Raw genomic sequence first — 24,638 nt, 5'->3', positions numbered from 1 at the left:
CGTTGGTTTTGTTGCAAAGGCGAAGACTGTGGGTTATTCTCTGTGTCCCTAGTGCCTGGCACTTAACTATTTTTTTATTGAATCAAAAACTCTATTGATTATAAGGTGCCCCTTTTAAAAATGTGCTGTCATGAGAAAGAGGAAACACTGCCCATTATAATTATAAAAATGCCATTGATTTAAAGAAAGATCCAAGTTTCTGAGAGATTAAAATATTGGGGGAGGGGAGTTTGTTTTAGAATCAAGGAAATATGCGTGCAAGTGCCCTTCTGTCAGCAGCTCCCTGAAGTCAGGGTTCTGGATGGTGCCTGAGAGTCTCTTGGCCTGTCCTCCTGGTTGCAGGATGAATGCTGCAGCTCCAAGCATCCCATCATACATCAGCCTTCTGGGCAAGAGGGAAAAGGCTGGGAGGACTAGGGCTCTCCTTTTGTTAGGAACATCTTCCCCTGGAGTCGTGAAAGGAACATCTGCTGATACTTTGTTAATCAGAATTTAGTAACATGCTACCCTTGCTATAAGTGAACCTGGAAAGCTTAAGTCGGGTAAAAGGGAATGAACTGCTGTGATAGGCTTGTTAGATCAGTCATGATTTATTGTCACAGGCAGAGTATATTGTTGCCCTGAAAAACAGTGGGATTCTGTTAACAAAAGAAGGAGGAATGGCTGCTGTGCTGGCAAATGTCTTCCGTAGGAAGCTTCTAAATTTGACTTCACAGATATTTCTTATATCTGCAAAGATAGTACTTTTTTGCATTTAATAATGAAGAATTCCTTGTTTTGTGCTCAAGACAGAAAGACATTTTTTGTTGTTGTTGTTTTTGTTTTTTGAGATGGAGTCTCACTCTGTTGCCCAGGCTGGAGTGCAGTGGCATGATCTTGGCTCACTGCAACCTCCGCCTCCCAGGTTCAAGCGATTCTCCTACCTTAGCCTCCTGAGTAGCTGGCATTACAGGCATGTACCACCATGCCCAGCTAATTTTTGTATTTTTAGTAGAGACGGGGTTTCACCGTGTTGATCAGGTTGGTCTCAAACTCCTGACCTCGTGATCCACCTGCCTCAGCCTCCCAAAGTGCTGGGACTACAGGCATGAGCCACTGCACTGGCCATTGTTGTTGTTTTTTGAGACGGAGTCTTGCTCTGTTGCCCAGGCTGGAGTGCAGTGGTGCAGTCTCAGCTCACTGCAGCCTCCACCTCCCGGGTTCAAACAATTCTCCTGCCTCAGCCTCCTGAGTAGTTGGGACTATAAAGCACACACCACCACGCCTGGCTAATTTTTGTATTTTTAGTAGAGGTAGTATTTCACCATGTTGGCCAGGCTGGTCTTGAACTCCTGACCTCAGGTGATCCTCCTGCCTTGGCCTCCCAAAATGCTGGGATTACAGGCGTGGGCCACCATGCCTGGCCAATACTGGTTTTAATGAAATGTTATGATGTATATATAAGTTGTTACAGTTTGGTACCTAGTTAAGCAATTGTCCCATATATCACATGGGAATATGATATTTTTAGGAAATAAAGTCCTTCAACCTACTACATACTGAATTGTTATTATTATTATTTTATTTTTTTGAGACAGAGTCTCGCTCTGTTGTCCAGGCTGGAGTGTAGTGGCACTATCTCGGCTCACTGCAACCTCTGGCCAGGCTGATCTCGAACTCCTCACCTCAGGTGATCTGCCTGCCTCGGCCTCCCAAAGTGCTGGGATTACAGGCGTAAGTCACAACGCCCAGCCTAAATTGTTATCTTAGACTACCTAATTATAAACATCTTAAGAAACTTGCTAGTAACAGGGAACTAAAATTAACAGCTTTGGACTTCTCAATATTCTTATTATATGGCACTGTCATATGCTGTTACTTGGATTAGTGTTGGCTGTCCAGTTAGTTGAGAGCGATTCTTCCCATTAGATGCTTATTGCCAAAAATCACTAACTTTTAAAATAAAGTATGCCATCGGTTGAAGTATGCCTGGGAAATCTTTCCTTGATCCAAATCACTGGGATTGATCTTACCCTAAACCCATATTATTTGTGCTTTTGAAAATGATTTGAAACTCAAATATTTTGGTTTTTGCCCTTTGTTTGTTTGTTTTTTTCACTGCCCCAGCTTGAAGAAGAGAGTAAAGGAGATTGTACATAAAGCGTTTTGGGATTGCTTGAGTGCGCAGCTAAGTGAAGACCCCCCAGCATATGACCATGCTATCAAACTTGTAGGAGAAATCAAAGAGGTGAGGCAAAGAGTGAATTGTGATGCTTTTTGGTGTGTTAGGAGTGTGTATTCAACTTCTTGTGTCACCACCAGAAGTCTTTAAATAAATTGAAGGATCAAGAAGTTAAATTACTTGCCAGAAGCTGGATCAAGAGTGTTTTTGGTTTATTGCCCTTTTTAAAAAAAGTTTTAAGCAAACCATGATAACCTGAAGGCATTAAAGACAACAAAGTTATTTCACAAAATCTAGATTATTTATAAGTTTTAATAGATGTGGACACATTCCATTTATAATGGCCAAAAAGTGACTCAGCCTTTGGGATCGAGAAAGCTTTAGGTGGAGGGACTGTTTTTGCAGTGCCTTTAGCAATAGCATCAAAGAAGAAATGTATGCATGGAAATTGTCATCTATGGTTGGCTCATAGGCTCACATTAATAAACATGCTTTTCTTTTTTCACCATTAACAGTTTTTTTCTCTTCATTTAATTGCTACCTAGAGCTTAAATGAAAGCTTGAGTAGCTATTGTAAATGATTTGTAAACATGTTTTTCTGTAGGTTTGTTGAATAAGAAGTAAAATATGTGCAATATTACATAGCAATTGGTGAGCCCTTATTTGGATAGTTATAAATTACATATAATTAGAAATGATGTCTAAGGAATTTTGATTAAATGTAGCTGTGTTCTCTTGTAGACTCTCTTATCTTTCTTGCTGCCTGGTCATACTAGACTGAGAAACCAGATAACAGAAGTCTTGGATCTGGATCTGATAAAGCAGGAAGCAGAGAATGGGGCACTAGACATTTCCAAACTGGCAGAATTCATTATTGGCATGATGGGGACACTGTGTGCACCTGCTCGAGATGAGGAAGTTAAGAAACTAAAGGACATTAAGGAAATAGTGCCCCTTTTCAGGTATGGGAATATGTTAATCATTCTCCGGCAACTACAATTCAGAGACATTTTCTTTTTTCTTTTTTTTTTTTTTTTTTTTTGGAGATAGAGTCTTACTCTGTTGCCTAGGCTGGAGTGCAATGGCATGATCTTGGCTCACTGCAACCTCCACCTTCCGGGTTCAAGCAATTCTCACGCCTCAGCCTCCTGAGTAGCTGGGATCACAGGCACGCACCACCATGCCCGGCTAATTTTTGGTAGAGATGGTGTTTCACTATGTTGGCCAGGCTGGTCTCGAACTCCTGACCTCAAGTGATTGGCCACCTTGGCCTCCCAAAGTGCTGGGATTATAGGCGTGAGCCACTGCGTCCAGACCAGAGCTATTTTCAACTTAAACTTCCTGAAGTCTTGGTACTCAGGGATTAAAAAAAAAAAAAAAAAAAAAACATTTTCTTTTGAAAAATTCCAAACCTACAGAAAAGTTACAAAAACAGTACAATCAACACTCACAGACCCTTCATGTGGATCCATCAGTTTTTATCATGTTGTCACATTTGCTGTGCTGCCCAGGCTGGTCTGGAACTCCTGGGCTCAAGCAGTCCCACCGCCTTGGACTCCCAAAGTGTTGGGGTTACAAGCGTGAGCCATGCGTCTGGTCCTCTTCTCCTTTAATACTATGTTTACTTTACAAGTGTTTGGTTCTAAATCCTTTTTTCTTTCAGAGAAATTTTTTCTGTGTTGGACCTAATGAAAGTGGACATGGCCAACTTTGCTATCAGTAGCATCAGGCCTCATCTCATGCAGCAGTCAGTTGAATACGAAAGGAAGAAGTTTCAAGAGATTTTGGAGAGGCAACCAAGTATGTTTAATATTTTGTGGTACTTTTTTTGTTGTTGGTGGTGGTTTTTCATTTTAGCTGCCATAGCTTGTTGCATAATATTATTTTCAGAACAAAACTAAAATTTAGTATGAGAATAGTCTAATTTGAAGAAGGAAAAGCACAAAATGTTAGGACTACATCTAGAGTTGTTAAGCATTGAAAAGAAAACATGACAAGCAAAAGGAATGTGAGTAGGCTATGAGAATAGAAATTAAAAGCAATGAAGTCCTAAATTATAAATTTTTTTTAATGAAAACACCAGTTTGAAATAAAATACATTCTTGGTCTTGATTTTTGAAAACATGACAGAGGTCCTGTGAATGTTAATTTACTTTTCTTCTCCCTGTGTGGCATAGCGGGAAATTTAACTTTGCTTTTGTTCTGGATGCATAAATCTTCTTGTTTCATACCCAGGAAGAGTCTCATTTTTATGAACCTCTCCAATGACTGCAGAAAACAGACGACTATCAGAATGTAAAACTGTATTGTATTTCTAGGGTGCTTTTTATGGTCTCTGCATTGCTAGCTGACATTCTGGGTAAATTTCAGTCTTCAGATTCAATGTATGATGAATTCCGTTTGGCTTCTAATTTTGCTGACGAGGAGATGAAAACAGCAGTCTCTGGGTTGGTTCAGTTGCCGGACCAGATTGGTTAAGTGAATGCCCCACGCAGTTGATTCATCCAGCCCCAGGCAGAGAAGTCTGAGGTGGTGCTGGGGCTAGGGGAAGTTGGGAAAGGGCAGGGTAGAGGTAGAAGTAGAAGAGGTTTGGTAATGTTTACTGAGTGCCAGGCTTGTGCCAAGGGCTGGATGTGCATGATCATATGTAATCCTCACACAGTAAGCTGATGAGCCAGGCACCTTTTTTTTAAACCCCATTTTACAGATGTTGGAAACAGGTTTTGAGAGATTTTTGACCAGAATGGATTGACCACAAGCTCACACTCTCACCAGTGTTGTGAGAGTATTGGGAAGATATATATGTATATATTTTTTGAGATGGAGTCTCCTCGCTCTGTCACCCGGGCTGGAGTGCAGTGGTGTGATCTCTGCTCACTGCAACCTCCGCTGGGCAGAGTTTTGTAGACTGAAGAGCCTTAATATTAAGGCCTGGCCTTGGAAGCTGGGGTGCAGTGGAGGACTCACTGGTAGGGTGGAAGCAGCTACAGTGCCTGCGTCTAGCACTTAACTCACAACTTTCATGAAAGCCCAGGTTTCCCAAAGCTTGCGGGTTATAGAGAATGCTGTCTGCAGAAGAGAGGGTGAAGCCAGATGGCCCAGCAGTCAGGACCAAGAGCTCAGGGCAAACTGGAGCTACATCCCCCTGCCCCAGTGAAGAGCAGACCACCGCTGTGACCTCGGCCGTCCACTTGGTTTTAAGGAAGCAGGAAGCCTCCACTGACAGAGCTGCCGCACCTCCTGGGACCTGACAGGCAGTTTTTATTAGATGATGTGCAAGATCCTCCAGCTCTCTCTGTCCCTCAGAGTGCCCGCTGCATTACTTAGCTTAGAAAAGCAGGGGTGCACTAGGGCTGCTGAAAGCCAGAAGGGGCTTCCCTGACAGAGACAGAGTTCACTTTCCCCCAGGTGGAAGGGAAGCCAGACTGATACGAGGTTAAGATAAACAAGGAAAAGCCTCATCGTCAGTGTAGAGGATACTTTACACAGCGAAACTCTAGCCGGTGTCTCATCCCATCTGTCTCTAGAGCTGGAGTCGCCAGGGCTTTGGGGCCTATCTTATGCAGTGGTCAGGACGGGAGAGAAAGGAAGGAAGGTTTGTTAAATACCGGGTGAGTGGCAAGGCCTGGCTAGGTGTCATATATTCGTTATTATTATTATTATTATTATTATTATTATTACTTTAGACAGGGTCTAGCTCTGTCACCCAGGCTGGAGTGTAGTGGTGTAATCTTACCACTCACTGCAACTTCAACCTCCGGGGTTCAAGTGATTCTCCTGCCTCAGCCTTCCAACTAGCTGGGGCTACAGGCACGTGCCACCATGCCCGGCTAACTTTGGTATTTTTTGTAGAGACAGGGCCTTGCCACATTGCCTAGGCTGGTCTTGAACTCCTGGGCTCGAGCAGTCTAACTACCTCAGCCCCCCAAAGTGCTGGGATTACAGGCATGAGCCACCATACATGGCTCATTCATTATCTTGTTTAATCCTCACAACAGCCTGTGAGGTGGGTGTTGTGAATTTCCCTATATCAGGCATCTGAAACTCAAGACACATGGTAACTTGCCTGAGATCCCTCAGTTAGTCATTGGCACTACTATGATTTGGTCCAAGTTTTATTTGATTCTGAAGTTCATACTTTCTACTTGATCACTCTGCCAGGACTTCGATTGTCCCTTAAGTAATTCCGGGAAGCATGCCTTCTCAGTGTCAAGGTAATGTATGCAGCTTTGTTTTTCACAGATTCCCTGGACTTTGTCACCCAGTGGCTGGAAGAAGCCTCAGAGGACCTTATGACTCAGAAGTATAAACACGCCCTGCCAGCTGGGGGAGCAGCTGCTGGCTCTGGGGACATGCCCAGGCTGAGCCCTGTTGCTGTCCAGAATTACGCTTATCTGAAGCTTCTGAAGTGGGACCACCTCCAGAGGCCGTTCCCCGAAGTAGGTCTCCTGAGCCATCTCACTACTCATATTTGTTTTTGTGCTGCTGAACTTTTTAAAAAGAATAGCTTTGGCCGGGCACGGTGGCTCACTCCTGTAATCCCAGCACTTTGGGAGGCAGAGGCAGGCAGATTGCTTGAGGTCAGGAGTTTGAGACCTGCCTGGGCAACATGGTGACACCCTCTCTGTACTAAAAATACAAAAAATTAGCTGGGCGTGGTGGCAGGGCCTATAGCCCCAGCTACTTGGGAGGCTGAGGCAGAGAATTCCTTAAACCTGGGAGGTGGAGGTTGTGGTGAGCCGAGATTGTGCCCCTGCACTCCAGCCTGGGCGACAGAGTGAGACTGTCTCAAAAAATAAAAATAAATAAATAAGTAAATAAATAAAATAAAAGATAAAGCTTTATTCTGGTATAATTCATGTACCAGAAAATTCTCCCTTTTAAAGTGTACAACTCAGTGTTTTTTAGTATAGTCATGGAGTTATGCATCCATTACGACTGTTTAATTAAGAACATTTTCATCACCTCCAATAGAAACACTGTACCCATTAGCAGTCACTGCCCTTTCTCCCTCCCTCCAACCCCTGAAGCCACAAATCTGCTTTCTGTCTCTATGGATTTGCCTATCCTGGACATTTTATTTAAATGAAATCATACACTATCAGCCTTTTGTGCCTGGCTTCTTTCCCCAATGTTTTTTCATGTTGTAGCATATGTAACAGTACTTTAGTCCTCTTTTCCACTGTGTTTTTTCTTTGTTGTGGTAAAATACACATAACATAAAATTTACCATTTTAACCATTTCTAGTTTTCCAGTTCAGTGGCATTAAGTGCATTCACATTGTTGTGCAACCATTGCCACCAGCCGTCTCCAGAACATTTTCATTTTTCCTTCTGTGAAACTGTCTTCCCACCAAACACACCAAACAGTAATTCCCATTGCCCCCGCCCTCTGGCCCCTGGCAGCCACCATTCTATTTTGAGTCTCTATGAATTGGACTAATCCGGATACCTCATATGAGTGGAATTATACAATCTTTGCCCTTTTGGGTCTGGCTTATTTTACTTAGCATAATGTCTTCAAGGTTCATTTATGTTGTAGTATATGTCAGTGTTCCCTTTCTGAGTTTTACATTTTTTAAACATTTTAGAGACAGGGTCTCATTGTATTGCTCAGGCTAGGTAGTACAATAGCTCACTGTAACTTTGAATTTCGGGGCTCAGGTGATCCTCCTGCCTCAGCCTCCTGGGTAGCTAGGACTATAAGAGTGTACCACCACACCCAGCTAATTTTTAAATGTGTTTTTTGTAGAGACAGGGGTCTCGCTATGTTACTCAGGCAGATCTTAAACTCCTGGCCTCAAGTGATCCTCCCTCCTTGGCCTCCCAGTGTTGGGATTACAGGCATGAGCTACCACACCCAGCCCTCCTTTCTTTTTTAGGCTGAATAATATATTTTTCTGTATGGATGTACCACATTTTGTTTATTCATTCATCAGTTGACAAACATTTGGGTTGTTATTATAAATTATGCTTCTGTGAATATTCCAGTACAAGTTTTTGCATGGACATATGTTTTTACCTCTCTTGGTTACGTACCTAGGATTAGAATTGCTGGGTTACGTGGTGACTCTTAAGTTTAACATTTTGAGGAACTGCCAAACTGATTTCCAAAGCGGCTGCATCATTTTACAATCCCACCAGCAATGTACAAGACTCCAATCTGTGCTGCTGCACTTTTCTCCTGTTTTTGCTCATCTTGATAGAAACCACAACAGAGGTGTGGTTGTTCACAGCTTTATCTAAAGAAACTTCTTCCCCTTCCATGCTGAACAGTATTTTTTCTTTTTATGTTTTTCACAATACATACTTCTAACTGCAGGACTTCTTTAAGAAGATGACTAAGAAGGGATTCCCCCAGTGTTTCTCTAAATAGCTGTTCTGTTATGTAGACTCCCCCCTCTTTTTGAGGGGTACGTGAGTTTCTTATCACTAGCCTCAGATTCAGCTACTTCTCTAATATCTTTCTTGTAAGTTCCTTATTTTTCCTTTCAAGAAGTTGTGAGCTTAAGATTTCGCCTCTTGCCTCTGAGTTCCCTGTTTTGTGCTGGAGGAAGCTCTAAAGAGAATGTTAAATTGGAGATGGGAAAATGTTCCCTTTGAACTGTGGCATGTTCTCTTCTGGAGGGAAGTTCTTAGCCTGACATTTCTGTTTAAAAATAGCTATGGGAGACCATCCAATACCTCCCTTTTCCCTACCGCTGATCATCTTCCCCAGGCCTTAGATACCCCTGCTTCTTCATCCCATAAATATCCCTAAGCTCTCTCTATGGAAAGGAGGATGTGAGACCTGTTCTCCAGACTCCTCACTTGGCAGTCTTATGAATAAACCCTCTCTTGTTAAAAAAAATAAAAATAAAAAAAAGAAAGAAAGAAAAGAAACGCTGTGGGGAAGATGGTGATGGTCCCTGGGGACAGCTGTCTACTCCAGGAATTGATCCTTGGCAATCTGCATCCTAAACTCACATCCTGCGGACTGTTGGGAAGCCACAAAGCCATGTGAACTCAGAAAACAGACTGACGATGAGTCCTTGGGATTGTATTTGTATCAGCAGAAGATTCTCAATCCTCAGAGTTTTTACTTCTTGGCTGTGACCCCACATTGTTCATGTCTTGATTTGGCACATCTCAGTTTCTGACAGCGAGAAAGGTCCTTAGAGTCCATTCGATGAGCCTGTAAACTCTCTCAGATCAGACACCCATCTGCTCAGCCTTTCCCTTCTCCTTCCATCACCCACACGGGTGGAGTCGCTGGCATGGTAGGACCCAGGGCTCCCTTTAACATGAGGGAGGCAGTCGTGGGAATGCGCTTGCTTTCCGGGAGGCTTTAGGTTGTTCTCTGTCACTTCTACTCTCTGTGCTTCCTGTTTTTTTCTCTTCCTCTCTATTTGCCAGTTTTTACAAGCTTCCTTTGTGCTGGGTGCTGAGTGGGTACCAAGGTGAATAAGTGTAGGCTCTGCCCGCAAGACACTCTTCTCTTCCATTGCTCTGGGATTTTTGTTGTTGTTGTTTTAAGATGGAGTCTCACTATGTTGTCCAAGCTGCAGTGTAGTGGCTATTCACAGGCATAATCATAGCACACTGCAGCATCGAACTTCTGGCCTCAGTGATCCTCCTGCCTGAGCCTCCCAGTAGTTGGGACTGCAGGCACTCACCACTGCACCTGGCCTTCCATTGCTCTGTACAGGATGACTGGCTGTCCTAGTTTGCGAGTGGGGGTTCACAGGACTCGGGAATTTCCATTTGAAAACCGGGACAGTCCCAGACAAACTGGGAGGAGTTGGTGGCCCTAGGTCTGTACCTCATTATACTTTTCTTCCCAACAATAGGTATAACTTTTATTTATCGAGCACTGGCTCTGCCAGCCACTTTATATGTAGCATCTTTCTTCAGCTTTAAAACAGCCCTGTGATTTGGGAGTCCCCATTCTGCAGAGGCCTGACAAAGTTGGCGATGCTTGCATGAGGTCATGCTTTTTTTTTTTTTTTTTTTTTTTTGAGACGGAGTTTCACTTTTGTTGCCCAGGCTGAAGTACAATGGTGCAATCTCAGCTCACTGCAACCTCTGCTTCCTGGATTCAAGAGATTCTCCTGCTTCATTCTCCCAAGTAGCTGGGATTACAGACATGCGCCACCACACCCGGCTAGTTTTGTATTTTTAGTATAGATGGGGTTTCACCATGTTGGTCAGGCTGGTCTTGAACTCCTGACCTCAGGTGATCTGCCCACCTAGTCCTCCCAAAGTGTTGGGATTACAGGCGTGAGCCACCGTGGCCAGCCAGGGAGGTCATGCTATTAAGCATGGAGCCTGGCTTTACACCCAGGCCTGTCTGTTCTTAGTGAGGATGCTATACTGCGTCCTTGCTCAGGTGGAATGACTCTGAGATGGAGGGGTTATTTCACACCAGACTCCCTCAAAGCTCTGACACACTAGCGCAAACCCTGAGGGAAGCTGCAGAGGCAGGTGTGGGGGCTGTGGCGCTCCCGCCCTCTGCTTGCTAGCCTGGACCTGCAGATCAGCGATGGCCTCTTCTGTTCATTACAGACAGTTTTAATGGACCAGTCTCGCTTCCACGAGCTCCAGTTGCAGCTGGAACAACTGACCGTCCTGGGGGCTGTGTTGCTGGTCACCTTCAGCATGGCAGCCCCAGGAATTTCCAGCCAGGCCGACTTTGCTGAGAAACTCAAGATGATTGTGAAGATTTTGCTAACAGATATGCACCTACCGTAAGTGGAACTTTCATGCATGGATGGGAGGCAGTGGATGGCAGAGAGCCGACTAGAGTCTCCCAGAGGGGTCTCCCACTGTAAGGCAGAACCCAGGGCCACTCTCTAGGAACTGAGAAGAAACCTTGCTGTCTCAGTTGGTTCACTTGGCGAAGACCCCAGCAGAGTTTATTCAGGGTCATAGGGTCAAAGTTAGAATCTGCTGCAGAATTAGCAAAGCTCTAGGATAGTGCCTTTAAAATGTGTGTGACTAACCGAGTAGCCTATAGGGCCTTAGAGGCCACACCGAGGAGTTGGGTTATTATCCTAAGAGCTGTAGGGAGCCATTGAAGTGTTTGAAGCAAGAGGGGCAACGTAATTAGATTTATGCTCTTAAGTTTAAATTTTGGCGTGGGGCGCATGGTAGATGTGAGGGAGCATTTAGGGGGTGAGAGAAGAAGTGGCTCGGGCAGGGAGGTGGGCCATGGGCAGGGTGAGGAGTGCTGATATCGATGGTTGCTTGCCTTGAGGAGTTGGAGATCCTGGGCTTAGGGGTCCTGTGGCCCTCCATTGCCTGTTAGCATGCTCCTCCCGGGGCCTGGCTCGGTGCTGAGTGCCATCAACTCGTTTATTCTCCCTACGCAGGGAACAGAATGCTGGCTGACCCCTTCCTTCTTTAATGGGGTTGTCTTTGTCTCCTGACCTCCAGGGTTCTTGTGTTTGATGTTTGTTGAGTGCTTTATTCCTCTCCCAAAGCCATTCAAATGTTTTAAACTCCTACTGGAGCTTATGAGGAAACTGAAACCCAGAGACATTAATTGGGACAAAAATGTTTGTGACTAGGAGCCGCAGTAAGAAATTCATTTTCCGTTGTGACCTAGTACACACTTAACACACATGTAACAGAAACGAAAACCTCTCAAAATGGAACTGACCCTAACCGTGTTTAATGCAGCCTGATATTTTCTACTCTATTCTTATTCCATTAAAAAAAATATTGGTTGCTACCCACTGAATTGCTTTCATAACCAACTAACAGTGAAAAGTAGAGCTCTATGGGACGGTCATGAGAGAAACCAGCTATATTCCTGCAGAGCTGTATGTATGTGGTTGAAGTGTTCTGCACTTGCATGTTCCCCACAGGCGTTCTGTGCTCAGTGTAATGCATCATTTTCTTACCCAGCACGAGTCCACATTGCACACGTGCAGGCTTCATGACCGTTCCTACCAGGGAGTCATATTGGGTGACTTCTTTGGTTTCCAGCCTATAGAATATCTTTGAGTGGTTCTAAGTAAATGCTCTATCTGACAAGGTCCAATTCAGAGACTTCTTCAAGGGAAGTACCCCCTAAACATTCTCATCTTTACAAAATGTAGAAATTTTACTGCTGAATTTGCACAAAGCATGGGTATGTTCAGTGCAGTGTGGGGCGTGTCCACATGTTGTGACTAGGGGTTCAACAGTTTTGACAGTCAAACTAGTTTGCTGAGAGGCCAGGAAACTGTTTGCTCGGCTGAGGGCCTAGCCTGAGGCCTTTGCACAGGCACAGCTCTGGGCTGTCACCTAGGTCCCTGCCTGGAGAACTGCTCTGTCAAAGCTCCTGCTGAGGGAGGGACCCAGGTCAGTGCTTTCTTGGGAGCCCAGCCTTGCACTCCCATATCCACCCTGGCCCTCCAGGGGTGGGCACAGAACTGGTGCCAATGGTGAGTGCTGGGGCTTGCTCCCACGCCCCCCAGTAATTCTACATACAAAGGATCTAGACCCAGAACAGAGGCAGTTACCTTCTCACAGCATGCCTGCCAGCAGGGGCAGGCACCCTGGGAAAACCCGGGGGACCCAGGGAATCCAGATACTCTTTTTTTTTTTAACTTTAGGATTTGACTTTTCTTTTTTCTTTTCTTTTTTTTTTTTACATTTTTTAATTAAGAAAAAAATTTTTTTGAGATGGAGTTTCACTCTTGTTGCTGAGGCTGGAGTGCAATGACGTGATCTCAACTCACTGCAACCTCCACCTCCTGGGTTCAAGTGATTCTCCTACCACAGTCTCCCTTGTAGCTGGGATTACAGGCACCTGCCACCATGCCAGCTAATCTTTTTTTATTTTTAGTAGAGATGGGGTTTCACCATGTTGGCCAGGCTGGTCTTGAACTCCTGACCTTGAACTCCTGATCCATCTGCCTTGGCCTTCCAAAGTTCTGGGATTGTAGGCGTGAGCCACCGAGCCCGGACTCTTTATTCTTTTAAAAGTAGTTAATACGTGTGCATGTTTCAAAAATCAAAAGGTACAAAAGGACATCCAATGAAAAGTTTCTCTCTCCCTCTTGTCCCACAGCTACCAAATGCTTGCTTTCTTGTGTATTCTCCAGAGGTATATCGAGATATTCTGAGGTCATTCCAGGCTGATTTTATCACAGAGAGGCTAGCAGGAAGTTGTGCTTTGGGTCGTTGGTCCTGGTATACTCTGAGAGCCCCTGCCCTTCCCACTGTCTTTTCTAGCAGAGGGAGAGAAAGAAGTCCCCCTGGTCAGGTATGCACAGCCTGAGAGGTAAGGTGGCAGGGAAAAGAGTCACAAATTGTCCCTTGAACACATAAATCCAGTTATTGGTGCTGTCTTTCTCACCCAGTTGTGGGCGGTTGGAGCCGGTTAGAGGTGTATTTTACTTATAGGCCCTTTCTCCCCTCCTCTGCCCCAGCTCCTTCCATCTGAAGGACGTCCTCACTACCATCGGGGAGAAGGTGTGCCTGGAGGTGAGCAGCTGCCTCTCCCTGTGTGGGTCCTCCCCCTTCACCACGGACAAGGAGACCGTGCTCAAGGGCCAGATCCAGGCCGTGGCCAGCCCCGATGACCCCATTCGCAGGATCATGGGTACGTTTGGGGAAGGCAGGCAGCAGGGATATGCCCTCCGAGGGGCTGGAGGACAGGCCCCTCTGAAGAAACCTGAGGGCTTAGTTGGGGTTAAAGTGCTGATGGGTGAGAAGATGGTGTAATGAAGCACCACAGAGAGACCAGGGCCACCCAACAGACGGGCACAGGACAAGGCAGCCATCATTGTTCGAAGGACTGCGACCTTGGAATCACTCTCCTGGATTCACAAGCAGTGTCCCAGGGCTTGCTGTGCAGCTTGGGCGTGTAACTTGACACACGAGTTTCCTCATCTCTAAAGCGGGAATAAGAGCAGCAACCTTACAAGGTTGCTGCAGGGACTGCCTGTGATGAAAAGGTAAAGTGCTTGCCATAGTGCCTGGCAGCACATAGTAAGCGCTCAGTAAATAGGAGCTGTTACAAAAAGAGCTGAATAGTAAAATGAAGATGTTATTTAAAAACACAATTAAAATATTATTAAATATTAGTATATAATACTGTTAACATATCAAATGTAATAAAACTGTTATAATGGTAATATTAAGATATTGCTGTTTAAAATTTACAATAAACTTGGAGTATTAAAATATTTTAATGCATATTCTATAAAACGTTTAAAATATTCTATAATATTAGCTATTAGTTAGCACAGCAATGGCTTTGTGAAAAATTCTGTTAATTAGCTTGACAATCATTTCATAGTATATACATATATTTAAAACATCATGTTGTATACTGTAAATACGTAGTTTTGTTTGTTTGTTTTTGAGACAAGGTCTCACTCTGTCTTCCAGACTGGAATGCAGTGGTGTGATCTCGGCTCACTGCACCGTACCTCCGCACTCCACCTCCCAGGCTCAAGCAGTCCTCCCACGTCAGACTCCCCAGTAGCTGGGACTACAAGCATGCACCACCACACCCAGCTAATTTTTTGTATATTTTGCAAAGACGGGGTTTTGCCATGTTGGCCAGGCTGGTGTCAAATTCCTGGACTCAAGTGATCCGCCTGCCTCAGCCTCCCAAAGTGCTGGGGTTAACAGGCATGAAGCACTGCACCCAGTCAAGATTTATACTCACAGCCTTGGTAGGGAGGCAGGAAAGTGCCTGTAAGTAGACCTGTGGCCAGCAGGTTGCTTCTCATCCTGCTGCCTGGGTTGTTTTGTAACAGCCAGTTATCAATAGATTGAAAACCAGCCCTTACTGGGAGGATCACTGAAAACCAGGAGTTCGAGACTACCTGGGCAGCTTAGTGAGACCCCATCTCTACAAAAGAATTTTTTAAAATATATATAATTAGCCAGGATAGTGACATGCATCTGTAGTCCTTGCTACTCGGGAGGCTGAGGCAGGAGAATCACTTGAGCCCAGGAGATTGAGGCTGCAGTGAGCTGTGATTTCACCACTGCACTCCAGCCTGGGTGACAGAGAAAGACCTTATTTCTAAAAGAAAGAAAGAAAGAAAAGAAAAACCAGTCTTTGGGTAGGAACAATACAAAGATTTCTACTTTGGTGAGGCTGCCAGCCCTGGGAAGCTTAGAGAACCAAACTAACTTAAGAATAAGGGTGCTGAGCATGGTGGCTCATGCCTGTAATCCTAGCACTTTGGGAGGCCGAGCCGGGCAGATCACCTGAAGTTGGGAGTTCGAGACCAGTCTGACCAACATGGAGAAACTCTGCCTTTACCAAAAATACAAAATTAACTGGGCATGGTGGTGCATTCCTGTAATCCTAGCTACTTGGGAGGCTGAGGCAGGAGAATCGCTTGAACCTGGGAGGTGGAGGTTGCGGTGAGCCGAGATTGCGCCATTGCACTCCAGCCTGGGCAACAAGAGTGAAATTCTGTCTCAAAAAAAAAAAAAAAAAAAAAGGAATAAGGGTGATAGGGCCAGGCGTGATGACTCACGCCTGTAATCCCAGCATTTGGGAGGCCAAGGTGGGCAGATTACCTGAGGTCAGGAGTTCGAGACCAGCCTGGCCAACATGGTGAAACCCCATCTCTACGAAAAATATAAAACTTTGCTGGGCATGGTGGCGTGTGCCTGTAGTCCCAGCTACTTGCAAGGCTGAGGCAGGAGAATCACTTGAACCCGGGAGGCGGAGGTTGCAGTGAGCCGAGATTACGCCATTGCACTCCAGCCTGGGAGACAAGAGGGAAACTCCATCTTAAAAAAAAAAGGAGAAGGAGAAGAAAGAAGAAGAAGGGTGATAGGGCCCGGTGCAGCAGCTCATGCCTGTAATTCCAGCACTTTGGGAGGCTGAGGCAGACGGATCACTTGAGGTCAGGAGTTTGAGAGCAGCCTGGGCAACATGGTGAAACCCCCCCCTCTACTAATAAGACAAAAATTAGCTGGGCATGGTGGCATGCGCCTGTAATCGCAGCTACTCAGATGACTGAGGGAGGAGAATCACTTGAACTCGGGAGGCCGAGGTTGCAGTGAGCTGAGATTGTGCCACTGCACTGCAGCCTGGGTGACAGAGTGAAACCGTGTCTTGAAAAAAAAAAAATAATAAGGGTGATAGGCCCTGTCTTGTCCTGTCAGCAGTTTCTGTCTGTGTTGTGAGGCTCAGGAGGGTGTAAGTTATTTGCACCTGAGAGGATTCCCCAGGCAGGAGGCAAGGCATATAGTTTGAAAAAGTCCATTCCATATAAATGTCTGTATTGTTTTTGTGATAAAATCTGCAAGTATGACTGGATCAAATCTTTTTTCATGAGGATACACAAGGGTGCAAAAGCACTGTGAAGGGGAATGGACTAGAAAAGCATCAACATAAATTATTCTTCCAAATAGGACAAGTTTACAAATGCCCTTGACTTCCATGCAGGCATCAGAGAAGGAAGCACGAGCTGCTTTCATGGAGGCTTAGTAGGAAAAAGGTCTTTTTTGAACCTGTAATTCCTGCTTGATTTTTCCACCTTTTTATGTGATTGTCAATGATGGCTAACCCTGGTCTCAGGATGTGTTGCTCCTCTGAGAGCAGAGCATGTCTCCAGTCTTCCTTTACTCACTCATGCGTTCATTTTTTTTTTTTTGAAACGGAGTCTTGCTCTGTCACCAGGCTGGAGTGCAGTGGCGTGATCTCAGCTCACTACAACCTCCACCTCCTGGGTTCAAGTGATTCTCGTGCCTCAGGCTCCCGAGTAACTAGGACTACAGGTGTGGACCACCACACCTGGCTAATTTTTGTATTTTTAGTAGAGATGGGGCTTCACCACATTGGCCAGGCTGGTCTTGAACTCTTACCTCAGGTGACCCACCCACCTCAACCTCCCAAAGTGCTCAAAGTGCTGGAATTACAGGCGTGAGCCACTGCGCCCAGCCACTCATGCATTCATTCTTGCATTCCAAGTGTGTTTGAGCTTCTCCTGGGAGCTGGGTCTCATGCTGGGCACTGTGCTGAGTGCTGAGGAGACATGGTGAACAAGATGAGCATGGCTCCTACCTTCATGAAACTAACCATCTAGAGTGGAGAGAAAACATTATAAATGGGATGAATATGCAGACGTGCAAGGTGTTGTGGGTATCTGGTCTAGGAGTATTGATCGGGGACAACTTCCCCTAAGAGGTGATGGTTAAGCTGAGAACTGAGGCATGGTCGGGTTTGTAAGGGGAAGGACAAGAAACAACTGACCACTTTCTTTTTTGTCACAGAATCTCGAATCCTGACCTTCTTAGAAACCTACCTTGCCTCGGGTCATCAGAAGCCATTGCCCACAGTCCCTGGGGGACTCAGTCCAGTTCAGAGAGAGCTGGAGGAAGTTGCTATTAAATTTGCTCGTCTGGTCAACTATAACAAGATGGTCTTCTGTCCCTACTATGATGCAATTCTCAGTAAGATCCTCGTCCGATCCTAACGTGTATGCACCCTACAGCAGCAGTATTACTCACTAGCCGCAGAATACCTGTTCTCAACTCTAATGTTGCATTGGAAAATGGCTATATAGTACACGTCTGTTTAACAGCACCGATTCCAAAGGGAAGAATATTGTGTATCACTGTTGAAAAGACTTGTTGAAAAATCCAGTGAATTCTATTTTGAGAGATTGTATTTATGAGTGCAAGTTTACAAATCAAAGAAGCTTTTTGTTCTCGAGTTTTATAGGTAACACTCAGCTGTGTCTCCACTCCTCCCCCATCATGTCCTTCTAAGGAGGCTCTTCTGCAATCTGGGTAGTTCTTTCAGATGCCCCATGCTGAGCTGACAGCCATCCAAGCGCAAAAGAAACCAAGCCATGGCCTCACCTCCTGCCCTTCCTCAGACAGCCTTGTCCCTCACCCCTCCCTCCGGGTATTTTTGTTAGAAGGGCTACATAACGTCTTATTGCCATTTTCTCCCCCTATTTATTGCTTCCTCCCTGCCTGGCCTAGCCAGGGCTCCCAAGCCCTTTTTTCTAGAGGAGAGTTATTTGTCTCTCTCTCTCTTTTTTCTTTTTTACTTTTTTTTTTTTTTTTTAGTATTTAAACATTCTTTCTTTTAACCTTCCCCCAAAGATACAGAGTTACTGGACTTTAAAAAGCTTGTTCTTTTATACAAAATTACTCCTGCGTCTAGGTGAGAGCAGTTATGACTTATGAGATCTAGTGAAAGGAAATTATTTGACTTTCAAGCCTTGAAAATCAAGGAGGAAATGTTTTCAAAAATAGTTTACTGTAATGTAAAGGAAGAGAAATGTCTGGAATTCTTACTGAAAAATTGACTCTGAGACAATACGCAGATGTGTTGATTGAATTAAATTCTGGAATTAGATGTAACTGTTTTCAGATAAAATAGCTTGAGTTCCCGAATCTCCTCGATAAGGAAGTCATACATAGAAAATCCCTTGAGCATTATTTTTCGAGAAACTTCAGTGACCGGAATTCCTGACATGTTCTCTGAGTGTCAGTGATTTGGGTCTCATAGATGATCTGTTCTGTTTTGTTTTTTTTTTTTTAAAGTGTACACATGCATGTGTGCATTTTAGACAGGGACATTATATTAGAAGCAGAGCCATGAAACTGGAATGACCTCCAACTGCCAGAAAAGCAAGTAATATCGGCACCTAAAGCCTTCTGGACAGGAAGCTAAGAGAAACTTAGAAGCTGGCCGGGCGCGGTGGCTCATGCCTGTAATCCCAGCACTTTGGGAGGCCGAGATAGGCAGATCGCCTGAGGTCAGGAGTTTGAGACCAGCCTGGGCAACATGGTGAAGCCCCATCTCTACTAAAAATACAAAAATTAGCTGGGTGTGGTGGCATGCACCTGTAATCCCAGCTACTTGGGAGGCTGAGGCAGGAAAATCGCTTGAACCCGGGAGGCAGAGGCTGCAGTGAGCTGAGATGGCACCACTGCATTCCAGCCTGGGCAACAGAGTGAGACTCTGTCTTAAAAAAAAAAAAAAAGAAAAGAAACTTGGAAGCCGTTTCAGAAAGACTCCAGGAAGGCTAGCAGTCATTCCTACACAACCAGGGGGAAGGACTACGTTTTACTGCAAGCAGCTGTTCTCTCTGATTCTTCTTTGTAAGGAAATGCAGTGATTTTGTGTTTTCAAGGAAGACTTGAAGAAGCAGTTGGGTAGGTATTCCAGTAGAACTGATGGGGAGGAAAGCAGATACTCCATGAGAAGGGTATCAGACCCAGTAGAGTCAGAATATATTCTGCTTTCAGGATTTTTGAGATTGCTGATGGTCCCAGGGTTTATACAAGGACTTAGATCTGGCTGTAGAAACTCAGGTAGAAATTACATGTATGCAGATCAGAGCTGATGTTGGTTCTAATCTATAATGATGTGATAAATTAAAACAAAAAACAGAGCTGGGCATGGTGGCTTACACTATAATCCCAGTACTTTGGGATGCCACAGCAGGAGGATCACCTGAACCCAGGATTTCCAAGTCCAGCCTGGGCAACATAGTGAGATCACATCTCTACAAAAAATACAAAAAAAATTAGCCTGGCATGGTGGCACACATTTGTACTCCCAGCTACAAGCTGAGGCTGAGGCAAAAGGATCGCCTGCACCCAGGAGTTCGAGGATGCAGTGAACTATGATCGTGCCACGGTGCTCCAGCCTGGGTGACAGAGCCAGACCCTGTCTCTCCTCAACAATAAACATAGAGCCAGATGTATCTTTTTGAGTCCCAGGCAGGAGACTGGAGAATCTGGGTCTCTGTAATCTGGCAGACTGGCCGCATTTTATGAGGGTACTTTTATTCATATTTATTATTTTTTGTTTGTTTGAATGTGTGTTTTTTTTTAATAGAAACCATATCACTTCATTTGTTACAGCAAATGATTCAAGAGGGCCCTAGAAAGCTTTTTCATCCACAGAATTGCGGAAAGGATAAGTACCCTCACCACCCAAGCCTTTGGTTCATTTTGTTTTGTTTTAATCTCTGTTCTCTTACCACAATGACATGCTGCATCCAGAATGGAACTCTATCTTCAAGTTTTTTTTTTTTTTTCCGAGATGGAGTCTTGCTCTGTCACCTAGGCTGGAGTGCAGTGGTGCGATCTCAGCTTACTGCAGACTCCGACTCCTGGGTTAAAGCGATTCTCCTACCTCAGACTCCTAAGTAGTTGGGATTACAGGCACGTACCACCACGCCTGGCTAATTTTTGGATTCTTAGTAGAGACGGGGTTTCACCATGTTGGCCAGGCTGGTCTCAAACTCTTGACCTCGTGATCCATCTGCCTCGGGCCTCCCAGAGTGTTGGGATTACAGGCGTGAGCCACCGCACTTGGCCTGTCTTTAAGTTTTATACTAGTTACGAGGCTAGTCTATCAGAATGTCCCTAATTTAGCTGAGGAACCTGGACAAGTCTTCCTTGATTTCAGCTTCATCCCAAGGCCCGTGAATGTTTTCTTTAAAAAGCTGCAGGCGAATGAGGTAAAATGAACAGAGACATGAGACAGAAATCAACAGAAGGGCAAAGAGTATGGCTCCCACAGCTCTTCCAAGGCCAAAAAGGCAAAACGCAGTGTGACCACTACATAGCCCTTGGGAGTCCATGCCTTTAGTTTCTCCTGTAACATGAGCCACAGGACAAAAATCTGGATGGCAAGTGTTACCATGATGGAGACATGCAGGGACTGGGGAAGGCGTGAAGCCAAGCCTCCAGAAGCCAAGATGGCCGTGTTCAAGGATAGTTGCTGGATACAATGGATACAAAGGCATCATTGGCACCATAGCTAAAAAAGATGAGGTGGCCTAGCAGCCTGAAGAGCAACATGGCCTAGATGGTGTCAGTGCTGACAGACTCTGGCAGGGTCTTAGCACTGGTGAAAAGCCGTAAGTGAAAGTAATGAAGACTAGGGCACTTTTCAGGTCAGCCCACCGGATCCACCCACTCTTCCGCCCTTCACTTCCATCAGTGAGATCAAACAAAATATACCCCATCAGTGAAGAAGCCAGGACAGTCCCAACAAGCCAGTGGGAGGCCAGAAGACCCTCATCCATATACCACCAGATAACCAGAAACACACAAATACTGCACAGCTGCGGGATCAACACACTGGACTCAAATACCACAGCCCAGTGTTGGTATTTCCAAGCATGGATGTTTTTCCAGAGCTCTTCCAGGAACTGCTCTTCCTGGAACCGCCAGTCCACACAGTTATCAGGAAATGGCTGTTGCTCATACAAGACCCTCTGCCACTTTACCTCCTTTGTGTTAGTTACAGGTTGGGCACACATTATCCTTTCATTCAAACTCAGGCCAGTTTAATCATCCCTCTCATAGAGGTCCATGTGGTTCTTGTTGGTGACATTTTGAAATGAGACCTCCCTGGAAATTCCATGTCTTGGTTGATATTCTACCGACCTTTCCTGGTTTTCAAAGGCAGCAATCCAGGCCAGGCCTACAATAGATGAGTTTGTCTCTGAGGCAGGATAATACAGCCGAGTTCCTGGGGACGCATGGCTGGGGGATGGCAGTTGCCTGCCTTTTTCCTTGTAAGGGTACTTTTTTTTTTTTTTTTGAGATGGAGTCTGGCTCTGTCACCCAGGCAGGAGTGCAGTGGCACGATCTTGGCTCACTGCAACCTCCGCCTCCTGGATTCACGCCAGTCTCCTGCCTCAGACTCCTGAGTAGCTGGGACTACAGGCGCCCGCCACCATGCCTGGCTGATTTTTTTGTATTTTTAGTAGAGACGGGGTTTCACTGTGTTAGTCAGGATGGTCTCCATCTCCTGACCTTGTGATCCGCCCGCCTTGACCTCCCAAAGTGCTGGGTTTACAGGCGTGAGCCACCGTGCCTGGCTGTGAGGGTACTTTTAAAGAAGATAATATCTTCCATGGTGTATTCAATGAGGTCATATCTGGAATTGTTCCCTTGAGGTGGAGGCTGCTTTGTGGCCACTGTGCCTGGTGGTTGTATGATCCTGGGTTCCTGGGCTGAGAAGCCTCAGCCTCAGAGTGTTTGGGGCCTTTTCGTCCCGCTCCAAGACTGAAGGAGAGGAGTTTACCCCCAACTGCACAGCGCTGATCACCAGTTCCTGCAGTCATTCTTCCTAAATCTCAAAAACTCTTCTTTTTTAAGAGTAGATTCTTGCAAGGTATTTTTCCCCTCCTGAGTTCTTACATTGCCAGAGTTCCATTTGCACAGTTTGAAATCTTGAGGCATGAATAACTGACTTCACAGACTCTCTTGGCCCCCCACTACCTCGGTGTCCACTGGTGGAATTGTGCAACTGGCAAAAGTCAAGAATGAAGGAAACAAACTTCAGAACCACAATATTCGTATTGAATCATTTTGTTGTTGCTCTATGAAGATAAGTAAGCTAATTTTCTTCCTGGAATCTCATAGGATTATTACTAAGGGCCAGGGAGATCCACTTCGTTCATTTAGTCACTCAGGAAGCATTGCTAAGCATCCCTTCTACCGTCCCCTACAGCTTTCCTTCCAAAACGAAGCATCCTTTGGAGTGTGTTGTCCTTCAGAATCAAATGGATTCTATATGCTGCATTCAGTAACAGGTTGTGGAGACAAGTGTCTCTTCCTGAAATTGCTAAGCGTATTTGGCAGTAGTACTTCCCTACTTGTGGATAGAACTGAGAGTGAGGTCAGTATCACCAAGCCTCTTGGATTTCTTCAATAGTCTCATGGATGAGAGAATGTTTAGAGCAGTAACTGCTACTTTGTTGGCTCTTGGTTGGGTGGATGGATTCTCAGTCCTGGTGTTTTTAAAAATCTCATTCCGGCCGGGCACGGTGGCTCACGCCTGTAATCCCAGCACTTTGGGAGGCTGAAGCGGGTGGATCACCTGAGGTCAGGAGTTCGAAACCAGCCTGACCAACATGGCAAAACCCTTCTCTATTAAAAATACAAGAATTAGCCGGGTGTGGTGGCACGTGCCTGTAATCCCAGCTACTTGGGAGGCTGAGGCAGGAGAATCACTTGAACCCTGGAGGTGGAGCTTGCAATGAGCCGAGATTGCACCATTGCACTCCAGCCTGGGTAACAGAGTGAGACTCCGTCTCAAAAAAAAAAAAAAAAAAAATCTCATTCCGTCTAAAGCAAGCTACAAAATGTGACTATTTATGTCACAATATGACTCAGCCATAAATGTACTTCAGGTAAGAAGCACACTAACATGATATCTTACTGATCAAATGCAGTCGGTAGGTATATATGAATTTTTTTCTCTGTGAAGAAAAGCTATTAAAAGTTTGACTTAATAGGCCTATAGTATGCACATACTGGCCAAGATTCTAAATGGATTATTCAGCAGTTGTGTTTTTGTGGAGGTGCTTATTGTCATTTCTCCAAAGCCTTAAGAATAGAGGAAATGTTGCTGCCACCAACTTTGCTGGTGAATTTCAAAGAGAATAGGTGTTTGCTGTTTGATTTCCGGTGACCTTTTGGCGAGCTCTGATGTATATGTAGAACATTTGTGTTTCTTTCCATTTTGAGGCCAGGTGGTAGAGTGGAAAGACTGGGAGCTGTCAGGAAACCAGGGCTCGGATCTCCACTCTGTTATGTACCAGCTGGGGCAAATCAGGGCCCATTCCCAACTCCTTTAAAATGAAAGGACTAGACTTGGTCTTTAACCTCCCTTCTGATTCTAACATTTTGTGGTAGCAGGATTGTGCACAAAGAATTAGAGAAATATCTGGTTTTAGTCTTTTTTCCTCTATCGCCGCCTTACCGGTTGTACAACATTGAGCCAGTCATTCTCCCCAGGGCCTCAGTATTTTCATTGTTAATTGGGAACATTCCTAATTCACACTGTTGCTGTGAGGATTACATTTGGTAATGAATGTTAGAATGCTTTGTACATGGAAAAGGACTATACCTTTCTTTTTTAACTACAAAAGCGAACATGTAACCCTGTACCTGTAGGCGCACATCTGCTGTGGTGTTACGTTCCACTGTTAGCGCCCAACCTCGCTTCTGTCAGGCACATTTTACAGGCCTGTCGGGAAGGTTTTCTTCCTGTCCTCTCCCAAGACTTGTTTATGTTCATCATCTCTTCTGTACTAGAGCTGCAGTCTTAACGTTTGCTTACTTCCTGACATCCACCTCCACCCCAGTGATTTCTCCCCATCTCCAGCTCTATATTATTTGAACTAAATGAATCCATGAATGAACCAATGAGTGGATGAATGAATGGTAATGGATAATGGGCTATGAAGTCATATTTAAAGGCACTGTCTCATTTATAAACAATCTAAATAAATAACTACAATGATATTTGCAAGTGTGTATTTATATTGGATTTTGCATTATGTAATTATTTTAATGGAAAGCCTTTTTAGTCATAGTATTCAAAGCAACTTCAATGGCTGGAGAAGGGGATAACCTTTAAGCCCAGGTAAGCTCTGTTTATTAAACCATCAAATGTTCACTGGTACTTTCAGAAATAGCCAGAGTTCTACAAAATATATGTTAAAAGTCTAAATAGATTTAATTCTACTTAAAACTGTCCCTC

At 44.9% G+C, this 24,638-nt stretch overlaps 1 protein-coding gene and 1 pseudogene across 5 annotated transcripts in view; one reads left to right on the top strand and one right to left on the bottom strand.

Moving 5' to 3' along the window:
• TCP11L1 (t-complex 11 like 1) overlaps positions 1-19,516 on the top strand; it is a 33,707-nt gene extending 14,191 nt beyond the window's left edge. For all 4 annotated transcript variants that reach the window (XM_033206870.1, XM_033206874.1, XM_033206871.1 and 1 more), the window contains exons 4-10: positions 2,107-2,227; positions 2,903-3,123; positions 3,825-3,961; positions 6,404-6,600; positions 10,706-10,887; positions 13,561-13,733; positions 17,381-19,516. In XM_033206870.1, coding sequence (XP_033062761.1) covers positions 2,107-2,227; positions 2,903-3,123; positions 3,825-3,961; positions 6,404-6,600; positions 10,706-10,887; positions 13,561-13,733; positions 17,381-17,583 — 1,234 coding nt within the window. In that variant the 3' untranslated portion in view covers positions 17,584-19,516. The remainder of the gene's footprint in view (positions 1-2,106; positions 2,228-2,902; positions 3,124-3,824; positions 3,962-6,403; positions 6,601-10,705; positions 10,888-13,560; positions 13,734-17,380) is intronic.
• A 989-nt stretch (positions 19,517-20,505) lies between these two features.
• LOC117081170 lies at positions 20,506-24,429 on the bottom strand (annotated as a pseudogene). Its single transcript, XR_004436118.1, has one exon. The product of XR_004436118.1 is annotated as a phosphatidylinositol N-acetylglucosaminyltransferase subunit C-like (transcript).
• Between the last annotated feature and the right edge of the window lie 209 nt (positions 24,430-24,638).

This window comes from Trachypithecus francoisi, unplaced genomic scaffold (genome assembly GCF_009764315.1).
Source record: "Trachypithecus francoisi isolate TF-2019V2 unplaced genomic scaffold, Tfra_2.0 Lachesis_group8, whole genome shotgun sequence".
Classification (NCBI taxonomy): domain Eukaryota; kingdom Metazoa; phylum Chordata; class Mammalia; order Primates; family Cercopithecidae; genus Trachypithecus; species Trachypithecus francoisi.
The sequence above is the reverse complement of the archived record's forward strand: the minus strand, read 5'-3'. Positions and strand labels throughout refer to the sequence as shown.